Genomic DNA, 25,425 nt, shown 5'->3' on the forward strand with positions numbered 1-25,425 from the left:
TTATGGCGTATCCTTTCCCGCCAACGGACAGGTTACGCTGGGAATCCTCCCCTAGGGTAGACAAAGCTCTGACACGCTTATCTAAGAAGGTGGCCCTGCCGTGACAGGATATGGCCTCCCTAAAGGATCCTGCGGATAGGAAGCAGGAAGGTATCCTGAAGTCCGTTTATACACATTCAGGTACCCTACTGAGGCCGGCAATTGCGTCTGCCTGGATGTGTAGTGCTGTAGCAGCATGGACAGATACCCTGTCTGAGGAACTTGATACCTTGGACAAGGATACTATATTACTGACCCTGGGGCATATAAGAGACGCTGTCCTATATATAAAGGGATGCCCAGAGAGACATTTGCCTACTGGGCTCTAGAATAAATGCAATGTCAATTTCTGCCAGAAGGGTCCTGTGGACTCGGCAATGGACAGGTGATGCCGACTCAAAAAAGCACATGGAGGTTTTACCTTATAAGGGTGAGGAATTATTTGGGGACGGTCTCTCGGACCTAGTTTCCACAGCTACGGCTGGGAAGTCAAATTTTTTGCCATATATTTCCTCACACCCTAAGAAGGCACCGTATTGCCAAATGCAGTCCTTTCGATCGCAAAGAGGCAAGAAAGTCCGAGGGGCGTCTTTTCTTGCCAGAGGCAGGGGTAGAGGAAAGAAGCTGCACAATACAGCTAGTTCCCAGGAACAGACGTCTTCCCCGGCTTCCACTAAATCCACCGCATGACGCTGGGGCTCCACAGGTGGAGCCAGGAGCGGTGGGGGCGCGTCTCCGAAATTTCAGCCACCAGTGGGTTCGCTCACAGGTGGATCCCTGGGCTATACAGATTGTGTCTCAGGGATACAAGCTGGAATTCGAAATGATGCCCCCTCACCGTTACCTCAAATCGGCCCTGCCAGCTTCCCCCATAGAAAGGGAAGTAGTGTTAGCGGCAATTCACAAATTATATCTCCAGCAGGTGGTGGTACAGGTTCCCCTCCCTCAACAGGGAAGGGGTTACTATTCCACAATGTTTGTGGTTCCGAAACCGGACGGTTCGGTCAGACCCATATTGAATTTAAAATCCCTGAACAGTTACCTGAAAAGGTTCAAGTTCAAGATGGAATCGCTCAAGGCGGTTATTGCGAGCCTGGAAGAGGGGAATTTTATGGTGTCTCTGGACATAAAGGATGCTGTCCACGGCACCGAGAATATTTACCAAGGTAATGGCGGAAATGATGGTGCTCCTGCGGAAGCAAGGAGTCACAATTATCCCATACTTGGACGATCTCCTCATAAAGGCGAGGTCCAGAGAGCAGTTGCTGATCAGCGTAGCACACTCTCGTGAGGTGTTACTACAGCACGGCTGGATTCTGAATATTCCAAAGTCGCAGCTGATTCCTACGACGAGACTGCCCTTCCTGGGCATGATTCTGGACACAGACCAGAAGAAGGTGTTTCTCCCGGAGGAGAAGGCCCAGGAGCTCGTGACTCTGGTTAGAGACCTCTTAAAACCAAAACGGGTGTCGGTGCATCAATGCACGCGAGTCCTGGGAAAGATGGTGGCGTCATACGAAGCCATTCCCTTCGGCAGGTTCCATGCGAGGACCTTTCAGTGGGATCTGTTGGACAAGTGGTCCGGATCGCATCTTCAGATGCATCGTCTGATCACCCTATCCCCCAGGGCCAGGGTGTCTCTTCTGTGGTGGCTACAGAGTGCTCACCTTCTCGAGGGCCGCAGGTTCGGCATACAGGACTGGATCCTGGTGACCACGGATGCAAGCCTCCGAGGGTGGGGGCAGTCACTCAGGGAAGAAACTTCCAGGAGCTGTGGTCCAGTCAGGAGACTTGTCTGCACATCAATATCCTGGAACTAAGGGCCATATACAACGCCCTGAGTCAAGCGGAGCCTCTGCTTCGCAACAAACCGGTGCTGATTCAGTCAGACAACATCACCGCAGTGGCTCATGTAAACCGCCAGGGCGGCACAAGAAGCAGGGTGGCGATGGCAGAAGCCACCAGAATTCTTCGCTGGGCGGAGAATCACGTGCAAGCACTGTCAGCAGTGTTCATTCCGGGAGTAGACAACTGGGAAGCAGACTTCCTCAGCAGGCACGACCTCCACCCGGGAGAGTGGGGACTTCATCAAGAAGTCTTCACACAGATTACAAATCGATGGGAACTGCCACAGGTGGACATGATGGCATCCCGCCTAAACAAAAAGCTACCAAGGTATTGCACCAGGTCAAGAGACCCTCAGGCGATAGCTGTGGACGCTCTAGTGACACCGTGGGTGTTCCAGTCGGTTTATGTGTTTCCTCCTCTTCCTCTCATACCCAAGGTGCTGAGAATCGTAAGGAAAAGAGGAGTGAGAACAATACTAATTGTTCCGGATTGGCCAAGAAGGACTTGGTATCCGGAATTGCAAGAAATGCTCACAGAGGACCCATGGCCTCTGCCTCTCAGACAGGATCTGTTGCAACAGGGGACCTGTCTGTTCCAAGACTTACCGCGGCTGCGTTTGACGGCATGGCGGTTGAAAGCCGGATCCTAGCGGAGAAAGGCATTCCGGATGAAGTTATTCCTACGCTGATAAAGGCTAGGAAAGACGTGACAGCAAAACATTATCACCGTATATGGCGAAAATATGTTGCTTGGTGTGAGGCCAGGAAGGCCCCTACAGAGGAATTCCAGCTAGGCCGTTTCCTTCATTTCCTACAGTCGGGAGTGACTTTGGGCTTAAAATTAGGGTCCATCAAGGTCCAGATTTCGGCCCTATCCATTTTCTTTCAAAAGGAACTAGCTTCTCTTCCTGAAGTTCAGACGTTTGTAAAGGGAGTGCTGCATATTTAGCCCCCTTTTGTGCCACCAGTGGCACCTTGGGATCTTAATGTGGTGTTGAGTTTCCTGAAATCTCACTGGTTTGCGCCACTTAAAACCGTTGAGTTAAAATATCTCACGTGGAAAGTGGTCATGCTATTGGCCTTCGCTTCAGCTAGGCGGGTGTCAGAATTGGCGGCTTTGTCATGTAAAAGCCCCTATCTGGTTTTCCATATGGACAGGGCAGAATTACGGACTCGTCCGCAATTTCTGCCGAAGGTGGTGTCATCTTTTCATTTGAACCAACCTATTGTGGTGCCTGCGGCTACTCGTGACTTGGAGGATTCCAAGTTACTAGATGTAGTCAGGGCTTTGAAGATTTATGTAGCCAGAACGGCTGGAGTCAGGAAAACTGACTCGCTGTTTATCCTGTATGCATCCAACAAGCTGGGTGCTCCTGCTTCAAAGCAAACTATTGCTCGCTGGATCTGTAACACGATTCAGCAGGCTCATTCTGCCGCTGGATTGCCACCTCCAAAATCAGTAAAAGCCCATTCCACAAGGAAGGTGGGCTCTTCTTGGGCGGCTGCCCGAGGGGTCTCGGCATTACAGCTTTGCCGAGCAGCTACTTGGTCGGATTCAAACACTTTTGCAAAATTCTACAAGTTTGATACCCTGGCTGAGGAGGACCTTGTGTTTGCTCATTCCGTGCTGCAGAGTCATCCGCACTCTCCCGCCCGTTTGGGAGCTTTGATATAATCCCCATGGTCCTTACGGAGTTCCCAGCATCCACTAGGACGTTAGAGAAAATAAGATTTTACTCACCGGTAAATCTATTTCTCGTAGTCCGTAGTGGATACTGGGCGCCCGTCCCAAGTGCGGACTTCTTCTGCAATACTTGTGTATAGTTATTGCTTAAATAAGGGTTATGTTTGCATCAGTTTGTCTGATGCTCTGTTATTGTTCATACTGTTAACTGGGTAAGTGTATCACGAGTTATACGGTGTGATTGGTGTGGCTGGTATGAGTCTTACCCTGGATTCCAAAATCTTTTCCTTGTACTGTCAGCTCTTCCGGGCACAGTTTCCTTAACTGAGATCTGGAGGAGGGACATAGAGGGAGGAGCCAGTGCACACCAGTAGTACTAAATCTTTCTTAGAGTGCCCAGTCTCCTGCGGAGCCCGTCTATTCCCCATGGTCCTTACGGAGTCCCCAGCATCCACTACGGACTACGAGAAATAGATTTGCCGGTGAGTAAAATTATATATATATATATATATATATATATATATTATAGCGTAGCAAGTAGACAGCGGCACTTCGGGTCTTTTGTGCAAAAACCGCTTGTATTAAGTGTCACAAACACATGAGCCAACGTTTCAAGGCCCATGGTCCATTTGTCAAGGTCAAGTATTGACCTTGACAAAGTTGGCTCATGTGTTTGTGACACTTAATACAAGTTTTTTGCACGAAAGACCCGGTGTGCCGCTGTCTACTTGCTACGCTATTCCTATATCACGGAGGGCGTTGTGCCGGACTACCCACAAAGAAGTAAGTGTGTGTATGTATGTATGTATGTATGTATGTATGTATGTATGTGTGTGTGTGTGTGTGTGTATATATATATATATATATATATATATATACATATATATACAAACAGAGAACCCAGCACTCACCAAAGTAAACTCACTTATCCTCAACAATTCAATAAATAAATGATGGGGGTTTAGTTGGTGGATTGGCCAATGCACGGAAGCCTGTATACCGATTCAAGGTACCCCACCTTCATACAGGTCCTACACTATCACAGAGTCTTAAAACCTGACTACCACACTGCTGCATCATCTGCCTGCTAGATGTAATGTGTACCTGCCACAGACTTTATGGCTTTTAAAGGCACACTAGTCACCTATTGCACTGGCTCAAAGATGATTGCTAAAAAAACAGCTGAGACAGGTTCAGGATAATAAAGTCCACACAGGGGTGCATGAGAAAGCTAGTGGCCACGGTTAATAAGAGCTAACCATAGATTAACCCCTTCATATACACACAGAGTAAAAACCACAGCACTCACCGCACCAGAAGCGGGGCACAGCTATGCACTTACCACTCACAGGGTGGGGTGCATGTAACACTGCACTCTCCACCACAGAAGCGGGGTACACAGCTGTACTTACCACTCACAGGGCGGGGTGCATGTAGCCCATGACCACATCGCTCTAATAAATACAAACAGAGAACCCAGCACTCACCAAAGTAAACTCACTTATCCTCAACAATTCAATAAATAAATGATGGGGGTTTAGTTGGTGGATTGGCCAATGCACGGAAGCCTGTATACCGATTCAAGGTACCCCACCTTCATACAGGTCCTACACTATCACAGAGTCTTAAAACCTGACTACCACACTGCTGCATCATCTGCCTGCTAGATGTAATGTGTACTTGCCACAGACTTTATGGCTTTTAAAGGCACACTAGTCACCTATTGCACTGGCTCAAAGATGATTGCTAAAAAACAGCTGAGACAGGTTCAGGATAAGATAAGACTCTGTGATAGTGTAGGACCTGTATGAAGGTGGGGTACCTTGAATCGGTATACAGGCTTCCGTGCATTGGCCAATCCACCAACTAAACCCCCATCATTTATTTATTGAATTGTTGAGGATAAGTGAGTTTACTTTGGTGAGTGCTGGGTTCTCTGTTTGTATTTATTAGAGCGATGTGGTCATGGGCTACATGCACCCCGCCCTGTGAGTGGTAAGTACAGCTGTGTACCCCGCTTCTGTGGTGGAGAGTGCAGTGTTACATGCACCCCACTCTGTGAGTGGTAAGTGCATAGCTGTGCCCCGCTTCTGGTGCGGTGAGTGCTGTGGTTTTTACTCTGTGTGTGTGTGTGTGTGTGTGTATATATATATATAATATATATATATATATATATTTATTATATCAAGAAATACCCTATTTAGTTGCGCTCGGATAAATAAGGCTGCAACTTAAAAGAGATCACCTGCTAGTGGAGATCAAGCAATAACAATCACAATAAATTCCTTAGGTGCGCCAATATACTCAGGATATATTTTAAAATTATCCTCTATGGACCTAATGTCCCTTTTCTTACAACACCAATGTCGATATATTCTATATTTTTTAAATTTATTCAAATGTACATATAAAACATTTACATAAAACCCAAACCGCATAATACAATGAATAATATCAACAAGACCTGTCTATTAATACAGAGGCTGTATGTTCATGCACTTTGCCCTTACAGGAGTGTGCTCACAAAAAAAGATCCACTGTATATTTTCAGGTCGTTTAAATCACCCAACGCATTTCGTCCTTTAGGTTGGACTTCTTCAGGGGTATATAGCAATGTTAGGATGTATTTGAGAGTAGATCTACACAATGACTTTCATAATGGTCGTGGATTCTGATAGGAAACTCTGATCCGTTTTGATGTCTTATCTCTAAACGTAAATTATAGGTGAATTACTCCATAGTCAGAAATCGCTGTAGGCTTGACACTCAGACGTTTCTAGTACTAGGGAATAGTCCGTTTCCATCCACAGATATAGTAATGTTGTCTTGTAGACACAGTCTCAGAATCTGTCTTTCTGCTGCAGGGTACACTGGGATCCACAAGGAAAGACATAGGGGTGTAGAGTAGGATCTTGATCCGAGGCACCAACAGGCTCAAAAGCTTTGACTGTTCCCAGAATGCATAGCGCCGCCTCCTCTATAACCCCGCCTCCCTGCACAGGAGCTCAATTTTATAGTTGGTGCTGCAGATAGCAGGCACATAACAGAGGGGCTGCTCTCGGCAGCCCTAAGAAGAGCTTTTTGAAGAAAAGTGAAGACTTCAAGGGCTGTAGCAGTGTTTTTATGTCTAGTGACATTCACTGCTGCAGCTCCATCTCTCCCCAGCGGCGCTGTACACTCCCGAGCCCTGGTTGCCGGGTAACTACAGCAGGAGGCTGCGGTTTTCTTCTGGTCAGGCACACACAACGGGGGTTCTCCGGGATCGCGTGGCCGCGATTTGGGAGGTGGTAAGTGGGTCCCGCTCGCGGGACCCGTGCTTTATCGTGATCCGGCGCGGCCGGTGGTGGACACTGTGGCAGTATAGGCGATCCCACTAGATCACCAGGGCATGGGTGCAGGTCAGGTTTTCCCTTAAAACCTTTTTATGTGTAGCCCACAGTACCTGGTGGTTTTGCCAGCAGAGGGGATAAGGCTCAGACCTGGAGCCCCTCCCCCAGCCCCAGGGCGCCATTTCCAGCAAATGTTCCCTCCCTGGAGCTGCATATCTGTCTCTCCCTCACTCCCTGTCAGTGTTTGGGCGCCATTTCTCTCAGCTACACTGTTCCTGGGACTGCTTGGGCAAATACTCCTGTGTAAAGCCGCCTGGTTGTCAGCGCTGTGACTTTACATGACACTTAAGTATTCTACATGTCACTTAGACATTGTTAGTTAAGAAAGAGTGCATTTAGTCAGGGTTCTCTGATACAAGTACCCTGTGATATACATCCAGTTCTTACTGTGCAGTGTTATATCTATTGACTACATAGCTATATATAAGCTGGTCCAGTGCAGTATTATTGTACTGTGTTAACTGCAAGTTATATCATGTCTGCTTCTGAGGGTAACGGTTCTGGGGCTGAACACACTGCCGATGTTGCTGACGCCACAGATCCCTATGAGGAGAATATAGCAGCTGTGGACTCTGGTTCTGGGGGCTCCCTGCCCCCAGTGGGACTGTGGGAACGGGGGTACAGAATGACCCACCGTGGGCTACTTTCTCCACGCTTCTACATACGCTAGTTACTAAACTAACACCCCCTATGGGACCCCCTATGCCGGTGCAACCGTATGTGGTCCCCGCAGCTAATCCGCCGTGGGCGGATAATTTGTCTGCTCAATTGAAGAAGTTGAACCAGTCCTTGACTACTAAAAAGTCTGACCCTCGCTCGCCTAAGACCAAGGGGTCCTCTAAGCGAGCTCTTATCTCCTCACAATCCACTGCTGTCACTGACACCTCGTCTGATGAAGATGGCGCTTACACTGACCCCACCGATTCTGACACAGATTCTGCTGATGGGGAGGGTAGTTCACATGTGGATGTTCCTGGTCTTTTGGAGGCTATTAAGTTAATTTTACAGATTATGGATGATCCCGAGCCATCCGCCCCTCCTAAGAAACCAGATAGGTTCAAGCGTCAGAAGGTGGTTAAACAAGTTTTACCTCACTCTGACCACCTAGTGGATATACGTCAGGAACCCTGGGGAAACCCGGGAACGAAGTTTGTGCTTCAAAAGAAGATGTTGGCTCGCTATCCCCTCGCGCCAGAGCTGTCTTAAAATTGGGAAACGCCTCCTCTAGTAGACTCACATGTGGCTAGGATGGTGGTTTCCTCTGCTCTACCTGTCACTACCGTCACGTCTCTAAAAGAACCTACGGATAAACGTGTGGAGGGTTGTGTGAAAGCGATTTACACCCTCACGGGTGCTGCACAAAGGCCCACTATTGCAGCAACATGGGCTGCAGAGGCTATTGAAGCATGGGCCCTAGAGTTAGAAGCTGAAATCTCTTCTGACCATGCTAGACAATGCTTGTCATATATTGTCACAGCTTCTCACTATATTAAAGAGGCGGCTTCTGATGCCGGAATCCTAGCAGCCAAGGCCTCTACTACATCAGTCCTGGCTCGCCGGATATTGTGGCTGAGATCCTGGTCTGTGGATCTGGACTCTCGAAAAACCCTGGAGGTACTCCCTTTCAAGGGAGATATTCTGTTTGGGGAGGACTTAAATAAGATAATGGCTGACTTGGCTACTGCCAAAACTGCCTGTCTGCCAAGTACCGCTCCTTCTGTGTCGAAGGCTAAAGGTACTTCCTTTCGCCCCTTTCGTCCTTCAGGTAAAGCAAAAGGTCAGGCGTACAACAAGCAGGCCCGCACTTCCAAACCTGGTAAGCCGAAGCCCAAAAGAGCCTGGGCTGCCCGTCAGCCAGCTTCCAAGACAGATAAGCCTGTCGCATGAGGGGGCGGGCCTCCCCCTGGGGGATCCTAGGGTGGGAGGCCGGCTTCTAGGGTATACCCAGGAATGGTTGAAGACCACTTCAGATGCCTGGGTACGGGAAGTCGTCACTCGAGGTTATGCCATATCCTTCAAAAACCAACCCCCTCATTGATTTTGCCGGACAGACGTCCCGTTGGACCAGACAAAGGCAAACACTCTACATTCGGTGGTACAGACCCTCCTGGATACAGGAGTTGTAGTACAGGTGCCTCTTGCTTAGAGGGGCCGGGGGTACTATTCTCCGCTGTTTCTGTTCCCGAAACCGAATGGGTCCTCCCGGCCCATTCTCAACCTCAAGGCATTGAACAGGTTTGTGAAAGTTTCCAAGTTCCGTATGGAAACCCTTCGCTCTATAGTTCTGGCCTTGGAACCTGGGGACTACATGGTCTCCCTGGATATATAGTATGCTTACCTGCATATTCCTATAGCAGCGTCACATCAGCAATACCTGAGATTTGCTATTGGCAACCTCCATTACCAGTTTCGGGCGTTACCTTTTGGTTTAACAACTTCACCAAAGTCATGGCGGTGATGACGGTGGTACTCCGCCGTCAAGGGGTCAGGATACTGCGTATCTGGACGACTTGTTAATCCTGGCAAATTCCCCAGAACTTCTCTTACGTCATCTGGATATGACTGTCCGGTTTCTACAAGCCCACGGGTGGCTCATCAACTGGAAGAAATCCTCCCTGGTCCCTGCTCAGAGCATGGTGCACCTGGGAGCGCTATTGGACACTCACAACCAGCGGTTGTTCTTGTCTCAGGAGAAAGTCCTGAAGCTTCAGGACATGATTCGTTGCTTCCTTTCTCGTCCGCAAGTGTAGATACATTCGGCGATGCAGGTGCTGGGCCTCATGGTGTCAGCATTTGACATGGTGGAGTATGCTCAATTTCATTCTCGCCCCCTCCAGAGACTGATTCTAGCCAAGTGGGACGGCCTGCCTCACCGGATCAGGTCTCACATGATCTCATTGACTCCGGAGGTCCGTCTGTTGCTGCACTGGTGGCTCCAGGACCAGCGATTGTGCAGGGGCCGTCCCTTCTGGATATCCGACTGGGTCCTGTTGACGACAGATGCCAGTCTAAGAGGTTGGGGCGCGGTGCTGGAGCAACACTCCCTTCAGGGTCGGTGGACCAAGGAGGAATCTCTCCTCTCGATCAACATTCTGGAATTGTGGGCGGTCTTCAATGCGTTAAACCTGGCCCAGCATTTAATTCAGAACCGTCCTGTTCAAGTACAGTCGGACAACGCCACCACAGTGGCTTACATAAATCATCAAGACGGCACTCGAAGTCGTTTGGCAATGAAGGAAGTCTCACGGATTCTACATTGGGCGGTACGCCATCTACCAGCCATATCGGCAATATTCATTCCGGGAGTCCTGAATTGGCAAGCGGACTTTCTCAGTCGTCAGGACGTACACGCCGGAGAGTGGGACCTCCATCCAGAAGTGTTTCAACTCCTAGTGGAAAAGTGGGGCCTTCCAGACGTAGATCTGATGGCACTAAAAATGGTAAAGTGACTACTCCCACTTTGGCGCTAATCCAATGCTACACTTTTTGCAGGAACTTCTATTTTCTCAATAAAATGTAATGTACCGGCTTGATGTGAATAAAATATAAATTTAATACTACACAATGATTAAAAGTGAGACAAAAACAGAACCCAACATGGGAAATAGAGTCCTACCAAGATGATAATCGGAGCCGCAGGTGTTATGAATGCAAGGTATTTCCCGGGAACAATACCCTGCATGTGGCTCCGTCAGGCGTGTTCCCCAGTGGTCCCTTTCACAGTCAAGGATGTCCAGAAGCACAGGAAAGTACTGGAAAGCAGGTGCCGACGCGTTTCGGGACATCAAAGTCCCTTTTTCAAGGCTGTATGGTACAGCCTTGAAAAAGGGACTTTGAAGTCCCGAAACGCTGTTTTTGTCTCACTTTTAATCAGTGTAGTATTAAATTTATATTTTATTCACATCAAGCTGGTACATTACATTTTATTGAGAAAATAGAAGTTCCTGCAAAAAGTGTAGCATTGGATTAGCGCCAAAGTGGGAGTAGTCACTTTACCATTTTTAGTGCATTTTTACTGTTTGGAGTTTGCAGGGAACTCCCAAACTACCCCCAGGCTTGCACAAATCCTTACAGCGCAACCATCCACCTCTATTATTTCTTTTTTGTAGATCTGATGGCGTCTCGACACAATCACAAGGTTCCGGTCTTCGGAGCAAGGACAAGGGATCCTCAAGCAGCATTCGTGGATGCGCTGGCGGTGCCGTGGAGGTTTCGGCTGCCGTACGTGTTCCCTCCTGTGTCACTCCTGTCCAGGGTAAGTCGGAAGTTCAAGCAAGAAAGAGGAATTCTGCTCCATAGCTCCAGCGTGGCCCAGACGGCACTGGTTCTCAGACCTGCAGGGCCTATCGTCGGAGCCTCCAGTTCTGCATCCACAACGCCCAGACCTCCTCGTTCAGGGCCCCTGTGTGTACCAGGACCTAGCCCGGCTGTCTTTGACGGTGTGGCTCTTGAAGCTTCTGTCTTGATGGCTAAAGGGTTTTCTGAGGCGGTCATTCAAACTATGTTGCGGGCCCGGAAACCGGCTTCTGCTCGGATTTACTATAGGGTCTGGCATTCTTACTTTTGTTTGGTGCGCATCTAACCATTATGACGCTTCCAAGTTTAGTATAGGCAAGTTGTTGGCCTTTCTTCAGCAGGGCCTGGACTTAGGCCTGCGTCTGACCTACCTCAAGGTTCAAATATCTGCCTTGTCGGTGTGGTTTCAGATAAAGATTGCGACCTTACCTGATGTGCATACCTTCACTCAGGGTGTGTTGCGTATCCAACCTCCCTATGTCCCGCCTGTGGCTCCTTGGGACTTGTCGGTGGTTTTGGAGGCGTTACAAGAGTCTCCGTTTGAACCTCTTGGTTCAGCTGATCTTAAGCGGCTTTCCCTTAAGGTGGTGTTTCTGCTGGCTATTGCTTCAGCTAGAAGTGTGTCGGATTTGGGTGCCTTGTCTTGTAGTTCCCCATATCTGATATTTCACCGTGACTGGGCAGTTCTTAGGACTCGTCACGGATATTTACCTAAGGTGGTTTCTTCGTTCCACCTTAACCAGGAGATTGTAGTTCCGGCACTTGTTTCTCCTGATCTGTCTCCCAAAGAGCGGTCTTTGGATGTGGTACGGGCTCTCTGTATCTATGTGAAGAGAACTGCTTCTATTAGGAAATCTGATTCTCTCTTTGTGCTGTTTGGATTTCACAAACGGGGCTGGCCTGCTCACAAGCAAACTTTGGCCAGATGGATTAGAATGGTGATTGCACATGCTTATGTGAGGGCTGGTCTATCAGCTCCTGCTCACATTACGGCCCATTCTACTCGGTCTATTGGACCTTCTTGGGCGGCCCACCGTGGTACGACCCTTGAACAATTGGGCAAGGCGGCTACGTGGTCCTCTGTGAACACGTTCATAAGGTGCTATGCCTTCGATACTGCCGCTTCCCAGGATGCTTCCTTTGGACGCCGGGTTCTTGTGCCCACTACAGTGCGTCCCCTCCCATAAGGAACTGCTTTAGGACATCCCCTATGTCTTTCCCTGTGGAGCCCAGTGTACCCCGCAGCAGAAAACGAGTTTTATGGTAAGAACTTACCTTTGTTAAAACTCTTTCTGCAACGTACACTGGGCTCCACAAGGCGCCCACCCTGACGCACTTAGCTGCTTTGGGTTGGTATGGCATTAGCCGCTGACACTTCTCCTGTCGTGAGAGTGTGGTGTATGTGGCTACTAACCGTTGTCGTCTCTTTTCCTGCTACTGCATTGGACTGGTTAACTAAAAACTGAGCTCCTGTGCAGGGAGGTGGGGGTTATAGAGGAGGCAGCGCTATGCATTCTGGGAACAGTCAAAGCTTTTGAGCCTGTTGGTTCCTCGGATCAAGATCCTACTCTACACCCCTATGTCTTTCTCTTGGAGCCCAGTGTACCTCGCAGAAAGAGTTTTAACAAATGTAAGTTCTTGCCATAAAACTCATTTTCCAGCAAATGCTGAATGATAAACGACCTGAAAATATACAATGGATCTTTTTTTTCTGAGCACACTCCCGTAAGGGCAAAGTGCATGAACATCCAGCCTCTGTATTAATAGACAGGTCTTGTTGATATTATTCATTGTATTATGCTGTTTGGGTTTTATGTAAATGTTTTATATGTACATTTGAATACATTTTAAAAATATAGAATATATCGACATGTGGTGTTGTAAGAAAAGGGACATTAGGTCCATGGAGGATAATTTTAAAATATATCCTGAGTATATTGGCGCACCTAAGGAATTTATTGTGATTATATATATATATATATATATCGCACACACACACACGTGAAACTCAGATGATTAGAATGTCGTGCAAAAGTTCATTTATTTCAGTAATTCAACTTAAAAGGTGAAACTAATAAATTATATAGACTCATTACATGAAAAGTGAGATATTTCAAGCCTTTATTTGTAATAATTTTGATTGTGGCTTACAGTTTAAGAAAACCCCAAATCCAAAATCTCAGAAAATTAGAATATTACATAAAATCAATAAAAAAGGCATTTAAATACAGAAATGTTGGCCCTCTGAAAATTATAATCATGCATATGTACTCAGTACTTGGTTTGGGCCCCTTTTGCATGCTTGAATTACTGCCTCAATGCGGTGTTGCATGGATTCTGTCGGCACTGCTGAGGTGTTATGGAAGACCAGGATGCTTCAATAGCGGCCTTCAGCTCTTCTGCATTGTTCTGTCTCATGTCTCATCTTTCTCTTGGCAATGACCCATAGATTCTCTATGGGGTTCAGGTCAGGCGAGTTTGCTGGCCAATCCAGCACAGTAATCCCCACGTTCATTGATCCAGGTTTTGGTACTTTTGGCAGTGTGGGCAGGTGCCAAGTCCTGCTGGAAAATGAATTCAGCATCTCCATAAAGCTTGTCTGCTGACGGAAGCATGAAGTGCTCTAAAATTTCCTGGTAGACGGCTGTGTTGACTCTGGACTTAAGGAAGCACAGTGGACCAACACCAGCAGATGACATGACTCCCCAAATCAACACAGACTGTGGAAACTTCACTGGACTTCAAGCATCTTGGATTGTGTGCCTCTCCATTCTTCTTCCATACTCTGGGACTTTGGTTTCCAAATGAGCTGCAAAATTTGCTCTCATCAGAAAAGAGGACTTTGGACCACTGAGCGACAAACCAGTTCTTTTTTTCTTTAACCCAGGTAAGACGCTTCTGACGTTGTTTGTTGTTCAGGAGCGGATTGACAAGAGGATTACGACATTTAAAGCCCATGTCCAGGATCCGTCTGTGTGTGGTGGCTCTTGATGCACTAACTCCAGCCTCAGTCCACTCCTTGTGAAGCTCCCCCACACTCGCCTGACCTGAACGCCATAGAGAATCTATGGGGCATTGCCAAGAGAAAGATGAGAGACATGAGACCGAACAATGCAGAAGAGCTGAAAGCACCTATTGAAGCATCCTGAAGACATTCTTCCCTTTTAGCAATATGTAAGGGCCACTTCAGTTCTGGGCAGCGTGTCATTAGGACACTTGTAACTGTTTAACATCCTATGTACTAGCTTTACTTTGCACCTCCATAGTGGTGCACAGGAAATGATTGTTGCTCTATCATAACTGACAGTGATGTGAGCAGCAGCACAGCGATTGGAATTGAATGAAATGGCACTGCAACATCCTGTCAGCAGGGCATCTCGTGTCCCTGATGTCACGCTGGTTTCTCACTTTCAGTATGTCAGCCTGCATCTCATCGGTCTTTATTTGTCATATTCATTTTCCTTCATATTTTTTTATTTTTCAGATGTTGTCAAGGCAGAGCCAATGAGACCTGTCTTTGATGAACCACCAAACCCCACCAATGTGGAAGAGAGTCTAAAGAGAATCAAAAGCAATGACCCACGCTTGATTGAAGTCAATCTTAATAACATTAAGGTAATACTGAAGGCTCACTATTAAAAACTAAATCTTAATGTACTGTACATTGGACATTTATTGAAAGAGCATTGTGCAAATTCTTTGGGAACCATGGTTTCCTATTGAACTAATAGACTTTCACTTTAACATTAGTCAAGGACACAAAGGTTATAAGCATACCTTATTACAAGCTACACAATGACACACATTTCCGTAATGACTTGGGATGTGGGTCTGGTTTTGACAGCACTCAATGGCTGACGTGCTTTTTTGATGCACCATGAGCAGTATCTCAGTCACCCATAGCTTATGTATTAGTTGAGACATTCGTCACCTCTTATTACCCATTTCAAAGAGCTCAGACCTTGGTCACCTCTTCTCTTGCAATCTGTTGAAATGCTTAATTAGAAGTATACTGTGATGCTGTTCTCAATCCTTTCCCTGCACCCGTTTTCTCCCACACCCACCCCCACCCCCATCCCCATCCTTTCTCTCCCTCTCCTCATGGTGGTCATTCCCCCCCCAATCATTTTCTTCTAGATCCGCCCCTGGACGGACCATGGATGAACACAGCGTAGCTTTAAAAAACCCACTAACAAAACATTTGTGGACAATGAGTTTTATTGTCACTTTGTTTTATTTTTTTTATTGTAATATGTCCGAAATATATATGTACAATTCATTCTGTTGCATTATTTGGTTCCTTAAAATTATGTTTATAGCAATTTATTGCTTCTATATATTACACACCTAAGCACTGAATATAAAAGCAGTTTCATTAATTACAAATGTTTTGCCTTGCAAATGTAAGAGGTACAAATAAAGCAAAGTGTCTGATCTGGGTGGGTGGAAGGGGGGGGGGGGGGGGGGGGCAGGTGAATTTATATTGAGAATCTTTGCTTTACGGTAACTTGTATCCTTATTATTTTATTCCTTTTAGTTCTTTGTCATCGCAAAACAGTATAAAGTTATACAGGTTGAGGATCCCATATCCAAATATTCCGAAATACGGAATATTCCGAAATAGACTTTTTTGAGTGAGAGTGAGATAGTGAAACCTTTGTTTTTTGATGGCTCAATGTACACAAACTTTGTTTAATACACAAAATTATTAAAAATATTGTATTAAATGACCTTCAGGCTGTGTGTATAAGGTGTATATGAAACATAAATGAATTGTGTGAATGTAGACACACTTTGTTTAATACACAAAATTATTAAAAATATTGGCTAAAATTACCTTCAGGCTGTGTGTATAAGGTATATATGAAACATAAATGCATTCTGTGCTTAGACTTGGGTCCTATCACCATGATATCTCATTATGGTATGCAATTATTCCAAAATACGGAAAAATCCCATATCCAAAATACCTCTGGTCCCAAGCATTTTGGATAAGGGATACTCAACCTGTATACTGTCTTTCGTTTATCTATAGTCATCTTGTTCTTCCTTTCAGAACATTCCGATTCCCATCTTGAAAGAATTCGCAATGGCTTTGGAATCAAATACACATGTTAAAGCATTTAGCATTGCAGCAACAAGAAGCAATGATCCTGTTGCAGTGGTAAGTGCTTAAGGTGTGCTTATCTAATGCCTGATAGCTGCAGGTACCCACACATCATTGTTTCCTCATCATATAATCAAACTAGAGGGAGTCTTACAATATTTGCTGCTTCTGCAGCAAGCAGACTGAACGATCATAAATAAGTTCCATATAAGTACAGATGGTTAAAATGAAAATAAAATAAAGAGGTGATTTGATGTCCAGAGGGTCTCCTGCCTTTGTTAAACAGAATCAGGTCACCTCCTTTAGTGCTTGTAGTAAAAGCATTTCTGGATAGCCTTTATCTCTGGATGAATGCAGCATTGTAAGGGCCATCTCATAAACTAATCTTTCGGAATGTTCTGCTTCCAAGGCAGATGATGTGACTATTTAAGTGTAGTAAGAATTCATACTAACTTGTTTGCTGAAATCAGGTGTATGAATGATATTGCCTGTGGCTTCAAGGGTCACATCCTGGAAATTTACAGTATGTGATTCCTGTTACAAGTGAATATGAAGGATTAATTAAACTGTTGGTGTTGAGAAGAGACACAAAAGATTGTGCAGTGGCTAGATCCCAATCCCAAATGCTGATCAATAGAGCGTCAATATAATCGCCATAGTAACATAGCAAAGGACTTATTTGCTTAAAGGTCAAGGGACCTCTTTTACACAGTAACCTGAATTTAATTACTAGGTATTATACTGTTTTACTCTTATACCTTATATATGTACGGTTTTTGTCATTTCATTCGTTATTGCCAAATTACTGAGAACTGTTTACATCAAGCATCATCTATACTAATCCCACCAGTCCCTACTTCTGTACTCGAGTAATTTTAAATGTCTAATCTCTATATGGAATACTAGTTTTCTTTATATGTATTACTAAATTCCTTATACATCTATCCACATGCAATACTGTGTATATGTGTGTGTATATATAAATATATATGTGTGTGTGTATATATATATATATATATATATATATATATATATATCCAAAAAGCAGAGGCACTCCCGGACTTCAAACAATTTCACAAAATCATGGTGATTTATTCAACATTTCGGGGTACTGCCCCCCGTCATCAGGACACACACAACACACAGTGCAAACCACGCAGTGTTTAAATACAACTTACAGGTCCTGTAAGTTGTATTTAAACAGTGTTTGGTTTGCACTGTGTGTTGCGTGTGTCCTGATGACGGGGGCCAGTACCCCGAAACGAATAAATCACCACGATTTTGTGAAATTGTTTGAAGTCCGGGAGTGCCTCTGCTTTTTGGATTGTATGGTAGGGGGTTGGCAAGACCCAGGAGAGCACCCTGGCAAGGTATTGCAGTGACTACCACGGAGTGTCGGCTTTTGGAATTTGGTGTATATATATATGTGTGTGTGTGTGTGTATATATATATATATATATATATATATATATATATATATATATATATATATATATATATATATATATATATATAATTTTTTTTTTTTTTTTATTAATTGACATTTAGTAGCGCTGTATTCTATTTGTAAGTGGTTTATACCCTCCCAGAACAACAGTTGTAGAAATTGTTGACGTTCAACATATCGATAGGAGGGCAACATGTCTAATGTGGACCGTGTAGTTTTGTAGTGTTATGGTAAATAACCTTAACGCTGAAATGTGTAAACTAAAAAAAAAAAAAAAAATACTTGACCTTCTGAATGTACAGTATACCCTCATTTGGTAGCATCTTCTGTCTTTGTTGGTTTGCTTTGGGATTGCAGTAACCCTAATCCATAGTTATATTATTATGGGCATTTCAGCTGTTCTTGCAGGTAATAGCTCTATGACCGTTACTGTGACCTTGGTCATGTGGTGCCGCTGACATATGTAGGGGTTGTTATTCTAGTTACAGCTTTATCCTTTTATATATGAATTAACTTGGCAATAACCTTGTCATTAAACATGTGTTTTCTTACCTCCCTTAGGCATTTGCAGATATGCTGAAAGTGAATAAAACTCTAACGAGTCTTAATATTGAATCGAACTTTGTCACTGGAGCTGGCATCTTGGCTTTGGTGGAAGGGCTGAAAGAGAATAAAACGCTCCGAGAAATAAAAATAGATAATCAGGTATAATTTTCTGTTTGTTTGTTTTTTTCTTTTAAAGCTCATTATGCTTCCATGTGAAATCTGTGAGGGTTGCATCTGTGACACTCTTTGTGCCGGATTCAAATGATATTGTACCCGCTATCTACTGTCTAAAGTGACGGGACATAGAATGGCGATATTCAAATGTGCCCCATTATCGCGCTGATTTCGCTTATTACAGTCTGGTTTAGGCTCGTCAAGAAACTCGCTTGGGCGCCCAAACGGGTCTTTTAACATGCATTTCAGCTCGCTACCTCCGGTGGTAGCAAGCTGAAATGAAGTTGTCGTGCCCGTCGGCATTACCATTAGAATACCGCTGGCGGGCGCGATAGGAGGTAGGGAGAAACATTTGAATCCGGCCTTTTGATCAGTTATGCTATTACATACATTATACAGCTAGTATATATCGTTCATTGATGATAGGTGTGAGAATGGGGTGACATAGACCTGCATATACAGTATGTCACATTTTCATTTCCTCATAGGCAAAGAATAAATATCTTGATGTATGTTTTAAACTGTTGGGCGTGTCACTAATTATAGGGAGATGTGATTCATTTGGGCTTTTGATTTGAGAAACATTAATGGAAATGAGGATGCTAGCATTTGGAATTTTCTAACTTTACTTGGCGATTTAATTCTTGTGAAGAGCAAATGTCTGCCGTGTTGATGCTTAGGACATTGAGACAGCCCTGCCAAACCCTCTTTATCTTTGCCAAGCAGCTGCGATCATCATCTGACTACTGACATCCTGATAAGATGCTGATCTGTAGCAATGGTCTTTTTGGGCCCAAACATGATTCTTTTTGTGGCCAGTATAGTCTGCAATAGACTACTTGGCAGTCACAAACACAGGATGTGCTTGTACCTGTGCTTCTCTATCTCTCTCACGTTTTTTGGGCATTATTTGGTGAGGCCAGTGAGGGAACGGATACATTGCTGATTAACATTTTAATATTGTGAATACCTACAAATTAATATCATACATTATTTATGCCAAAATGAATTGTGCATAAACGTGTACTGTATTTGTGAACAGTTTTCACTTTCTTCCCATGTATACATATCTCTGCAATACATATACACAGGCATACACATTGCGGCATGCTGCATGGCACGCCGTACTGGAAATAGTCATACCCGGCAATCGCCCATACACTTTAATGGTATGTGTCATAATCGCGGGTTCAGTAGTTACACCATCCATGGGGATAAAAGAGTGTGGCTACGTCTATATAACGTTCTGTCACATCTTGAGCACCGATATATATTTCTGCAGCGGGGTACACTGTGTTCCACAGGGAATATATCGGGATGTAGCGATGGATCTTGATCCAGAGACACCAACAGGCTAAAGCTTTAGACTGTCCCAGGATGCATAGCGGGGCCTCCTCTATAACCCCGCCTCCAGGCACTGTGAGCTCAGTTTTAGAGTTGGTGCCTGCATGAAGCAGGTCACTTAACAGGGGGGCTGCATTAGACAGCCCTGAAAAAGCTTTTTAGAAGACTTCAAGGGCTGCAGCACTTCATATGTCAGTGTGACATACTGTGCTGTGGCTTCATTACCTCCCCAGCGGCGTTGCATCCTCCTTCTGGCCCTGTTCCCGGCTACTTGCGGCAGAGATGCTCCGGTTCCTAGGCACACCACCGCAGACACTCTCCTGGATCGCGTGGCTGCTACTAAGGGAGGAGGTAAAAGGGTCCCCCAGGTGGGACCCGCCATTAAATCGCGTTCCGGTCGCGGTTTAAGGAGACGAACCGCAACTCTGGCATAGACACTGTGACAGAGCAGGGACCCCACTATATCCACCAGGGCATGGGAGCACAGGGCGCCATCTACTGCTGGTGTTCCCGCCCTGGAGCTGCCTTACACTCTCCCTCACTCCCTGACTGAAACGCTGGGCGCTATCTTCTCACAGTAGCTGCGACAGGTCTCCGGGACTGCAGGGCAAGGTCTCCACTGTAAATCCGCTTGATTCATCAGCGCTGTGATTTTACAGACACTTAAGTATTCTACATGTCATATTACGTCATGTCGTGTTAGTTAAGAACAAGTGTACCTCTACCAGAATATATTGTACGAGTATTCTGATCTATACATCCGGTCTCGGACCCCGCATTGTTTATAGATAGATATAAAATGCATATCGAGATATATATATATATATATATATATATATATATATATATATACTGCTCAAAAAAAATAAAGGGAACACTAAAATAACACATCCTAGATCTGAATGAATGAAATATTCTTATTAAATACTTTGTTCTTTACATATTTGAATATGCTGACAACAAAATCACACAAAAATTATCAATGGAAATCAAATTTATTAACCCATGGAGGTCTGGATTTGGAGTCACTCAAAATTAAAGTGGAAAAACACACTACAGGCTGATCCAACTTTGATGTAATATCCTTAAAACAAGTCAAAATGAGGCTCAGTAGTGTGTGTGTGTGGCCTCCACGTGCCTGTATGACCTCCCTACCACGCCTGGGCATGCTCCTGATGAGGTGGCGGATGGTCTCCTGAGGGATCTCCTCCCAGACCTGGACTAAAGCATCCGCCAACTCCTGGACAATCTGTGGTGCAACGCGGCGTTGGTGGATGGAGCGAGACATGATGTCCCAGATGTGCTCAATTGGATTCAGGTCTGGGGAACGGGCGGGCCAGTCCATAGCATCAATGCCTTCGTCTTGCAGGAACTGCTGACACACTCCAGCCACATGAGGTCTAGCATTGTCTTGCATTAGGAGGAACCCAGGGCCAACCGCACCAGCATATGGTCTCACAAGGGGTCTGAGGATCTCATCTCGGTACCTAATGGCAGTCAGGCTACCTCTGGCGAGCACATGGAGGGCTGTGCGGCCCCCCAAAGAAATGCCACCCCACACCATTACTGACCCACTGCGAAACCGGTCATGCTGGAGGATGTTGTAGGCAGCAGAACGTTCTCCTTGGCGTCTCCAGACTCTGTCACGTCTGTCACATGTGCTCAGTGAGAACCTGCTTTCATCTGTGAAGAGCACAGGGCGCCAGTGGCGAATTTGCCAATCTTGGTGTTCTCTGGCAAATGCCAAACGTCCTGCACGGTGTTGGGCTGTAAGCACAACCCCCACCTGTGGACGTCGGGCCCTCATACCACCCTCATGGAGTCTGTTTCTGATCGTTTGAGTAGACACATGCACATTTGTGGTTTGCTGGAGGTCATTTTGCAGGGCTCTGGCAGTGCTGCTCCTGTTCCTCCTTGCACAAAGGCGGAGGTAGCGGTCCTGCTGCTGGGTTGTTGCCCTCCTACGGCCTCCTCCACGTCTCCTGATGTACTGGCCTGTCTCCTGGTAGCGCCTCCATGCTCTGGACACTACGCTGACGACACAGCAAACCTTCTTGCCACAGCTCGCATTGATGTGCCATCCTGGATGAGCTGCACTACCTGAGCCACTTGTGTGGGTTGTAGACTCCGTCTCATGCTACCACTAGAGGGAAAGCACCGCCAGCTTTCAAAGGTGACCAAAACATCAGCCAGAAAGCATAGGAGCTGAGAAGTGGTCTGTGGTCACCACCTGCAGCACAACTCCTTTATTGGGGGTGTCTTGCTAATTGCCTATAATTTCCACCTGTTGTCTATTCCATTTGCACAACAGCATGTGAAATTGATTGTCAATCAGTGTTGCTTCCTAAGTGGACAGTTTGATTTCACAGAAGTGTGATTGACTTGGAGTTACATTGTGTTGTTTAAGTGTTCCCTTTTATTTTTTTGAGCAATAAAAAAAAAAATATATATATATATAGCCCAGATCTGTGCCTGTGTGTCTAACGCTGGGCATGGCTAGGAGCTCTCATTGGGTTAGCAGCAGGTCTATCACACCCAGCCCACAGCTGATTGGGCGAGAAACGCCCTCCCGCACAGGTTACATCCAATGGGAGGTTCTGCCCTTTGACTGACTGCTGTGTGTTCCCAGAGCAGGATTAACAATGGGGCTAATGGAGCATCAGCTCCAGGTCCACTGCATCTGCAGCAACATACCCTCCAACAATTTACACATAAAAATCACTTCAAATCCAAAAAGGGAGCGTGGCCACGGGCACAGTGGCGTGGTCACGCCCCTTTTCCTATACTTTCAGTGGAAGTTTGGAGAGCCAGAAATCAGTACAGACCATTAAAAAAGTTCCTGTACCTGCCAAAAAGGTCCAGCTGGAGGGTATGCCACTGCATCTGCAGCAAGTCTCTGCACTGTAGATGGGTCCTGCTGCCAGTCCGCCTGTCCCCTCTGGCATCAACAATCCCCACTCCCTAGCCGCGGCGCAGGTGGAACAAAAGCTGCTGCGGCCACCGGCATAGATGTGTATGAAAGCGGCGCAGCGGAAGGCTTTCATAGCCCTCCCTGCGCCGCATACTCTCTGAGCCCCGGAGCCTCCTCTGCACGTGATGTCACAAAAGTGCCTCCCCGCCACAGCCGCACCCAGATCCCCAGAGGCCCTGACTCCGCAACACAGCACCTGAGCTGCCGGCCTGGAAGCCCCGAGATGGCTAATGTAACGGATAGAGTGGGTGATATCGCGGAGGGTAATGTCTGGACGCTGAAACAATGTAAAAGGTGGCTGTGCAGTGGGTGGGCAGTGCACTCTCACCTTTTACTTTGATTCAGCGAGTCAGTCAGTTCTGCCAGCCAGTCACTATTGTTAGCACTGGTGTTCCAACGCGCCGCATTACAGGGAAGCACACGCACTAAATAAACTACTCCTGAGAGCTGTAGTTTGAGTGCATCATCTTCCCTGTAATGCGGCGCATTGGGACACCGGCGCTAACAGTAGTGTCTGGCTGCTGTGCGAGTCTCCGGGAGAGCCACTGCCAAAGGGAGGACAGCAGCTTAGCTGCTTCCAGGAGGAGAAGCAGAAGAAGCATTACCCGCCCCCCCCCCCTTCCCCCCCCCCCCATTCACAGTACCTCCGGGCCCCATCCGCGGCACCCACACACACCCCTCCACCACCCGCGGTGGCTCCGCACCCCCTCCTCCACCCGCAGAACCCCTACACCCACCCCTCCCCCACCTGTGGCACCACTGCACCCACCCCCTCCCCCACCTGCGGAACCCCAGCAACCGCTTTTCCCCCACCCGCGGTGGCTCCGGACCCCCACTCGCAGCACTCACGCACCCGCCCCTCCACCACTGCATCAGCCCCTCCCCTACCTGCGGCACCCTCACAACCACCCCTTCCCCACCCACGGCACCCCTGGACCCCCTCCCCCATCCGCGTCTCCCCTGCACCCGCTACTCCCCCAACCACAGCACCTACTAGGTGATTCATCAGGCCCTGCGTGCGCTGTTCACACCATTGCAAGGGGCTACGGCCCCTTAACCATTGCACGCCCTTTGTCCATGCAATATATAACCACTCACACAATTATAATTGGAGGTAATACTCCATATAATAAAAATATTGCGTGCCATAAGGGCATGCAAGGGTTAAGGGGGCGTAGCCCCTTACGACGGTGTGCAGAGCGCCCATAGTGCGCGATGAATCACCTAGGGTGTGTATATGTATGTATCTCCAATCAGCGGCACTGAGTCTGGAAAGCCGTAGATACTTCAAACAGTCATGTTCTTTCATTTGTCATATCGACCTGCATTCCAATGTTTTGGGGCACAAACGCCCCTTCATCAAGGTGAGCAAAACAGAACAGTGTATAAAATTAAATACCTTTATAGTGATGAGGACCCGCCGGCGGGAAGAACAGCAGAGACCGGGGGAGCTGACTGCTTCTGTCTCGGCTCGCGTGACGTGCATACGCCCCGGTCATGTGATCACATTGTGCGTCAAAGGTCCCCGGCGTCGCCCTGGCACCGTCCAGTAAACAGTGTTAGGAAGAACTCCCGTCGTGGTCATAGCAACCAGGGGCGTCCGTGGTAGCCCGATCGCAGCGGTCACTTTCAGTGTATCCCAGCTGTATATAGCACTGTGTTCTGTACCCTAGGACTAGGTGCGTCAGGGTCTCATATATAGTGCTGCACAGTATTTACCGTTAAGTGTATTCTACTGATTACTCAGTCACATCATATCGGATTTATTTGCAGGTGTTTTGTACTGTGTACGCAGTCACATAGTTCCGGATTTAGACGCTGGTGTTGTGTACTGTGTACGCTGTCACATACTAGGGGATTTATTCACAGGTATTGTACTCTGTCTGGCTGTATCGTACTCGTACGCTCTGCGGTTACAGTCACTAAAATGCCTAACACAAAGGGCAGGAAATCCATGGACGCTCCTGTATCATGCAGCGCATGCGCCAGGGAATTGCCTGAGGGAGAAGCTTTGAATGATGGTCTGTGTAATATGTGCCATACATCTCCCAGTCAGTCCGCAGCTCCTGTAACTAATCAGGAGCCACCTTGGCCGGCATTCTCTACTATGCTTAATACACTTGTGACACGCCTTACGCCCCCTGTGGAACCTCCTGTGCCATTGCAGCCACATATTGTCCCTGTGGTAAATCCGCCCTGGGCGGATACTCTGTGTACCCAGATACAACAATTGAATCAATCGTTGGTTAGACATATATTTAACCCACATCCCTCTGGGGTCAAGGAGTCATCTAAGCAGGCCGCTTCCTCCTCACAATCCACTAATATCTCAGATGATACTTCTGATGAGGATGGGGAGTTTACTGATCCGTCGGACACTGTTACAGTTGCTTCTGACGAGGAACCTACAACTCAGGTTGATCTCCCTGACCTAGTGGAGGCTATTAAGCTGATTCTGCAAATCGATGATGATCCCAGTAGATCCCAGTAGATCCCACTACTGCGTCTAAGAAACCTGATAAGTTTAAACGTCAGAAGGTAGACAAGTAGTCTTATCGCATTCTGACCATTTAGTAGACAT

General features: G+C 46.6%; 1 protein-coding gene across 3 annotated transcripts in view; it reads left to right on the forward strand.

The window, feature by feature from the left end:
* The window catches only part of LOC134932055 (tropomodulin-3-like), a 282,067-nt gene that overhangs the window by 226,590 nt on the left and 30,052 nt on the right, over window positions 1-25,425 (forward strand). For all 3 annotated transcript variants that reach the window (XM_063926090.1, XM_063926089.1, XM_063926091.1), the window contains exons 6-8: window positions 14,740-14,870; window positions 16,312-16,419; window positions 18,371-18,514. In XM_063926090.1, the coding sequence (XP_063782160.1) occupies window positions 14,740-14,870; window positions 16,312-16,419; window positions 18,371-18,514 (383 nt within the window). The remainder of the gene's footprint in view (window positions 1-14,739; window positions 14,871-16,311; window positions 16,420-18,370; window positions 18,515-25,425) is intronic.

This window comes from Pseudophryne corroboree, chromosome 6, assembly GCF_028390025.1.
Source record: "Pseudophryne corroboree isolate aPseCor3 chromosome 6, aPseCor3.hap2, whole genome shotgun sequence".
Taxonomy (NCBI): Eukaryota; Metazoa; Chordata; class Amphibia; order Anura; family Myobatrachidae; genus Pseudophryne; species Pseudophryne corroboree.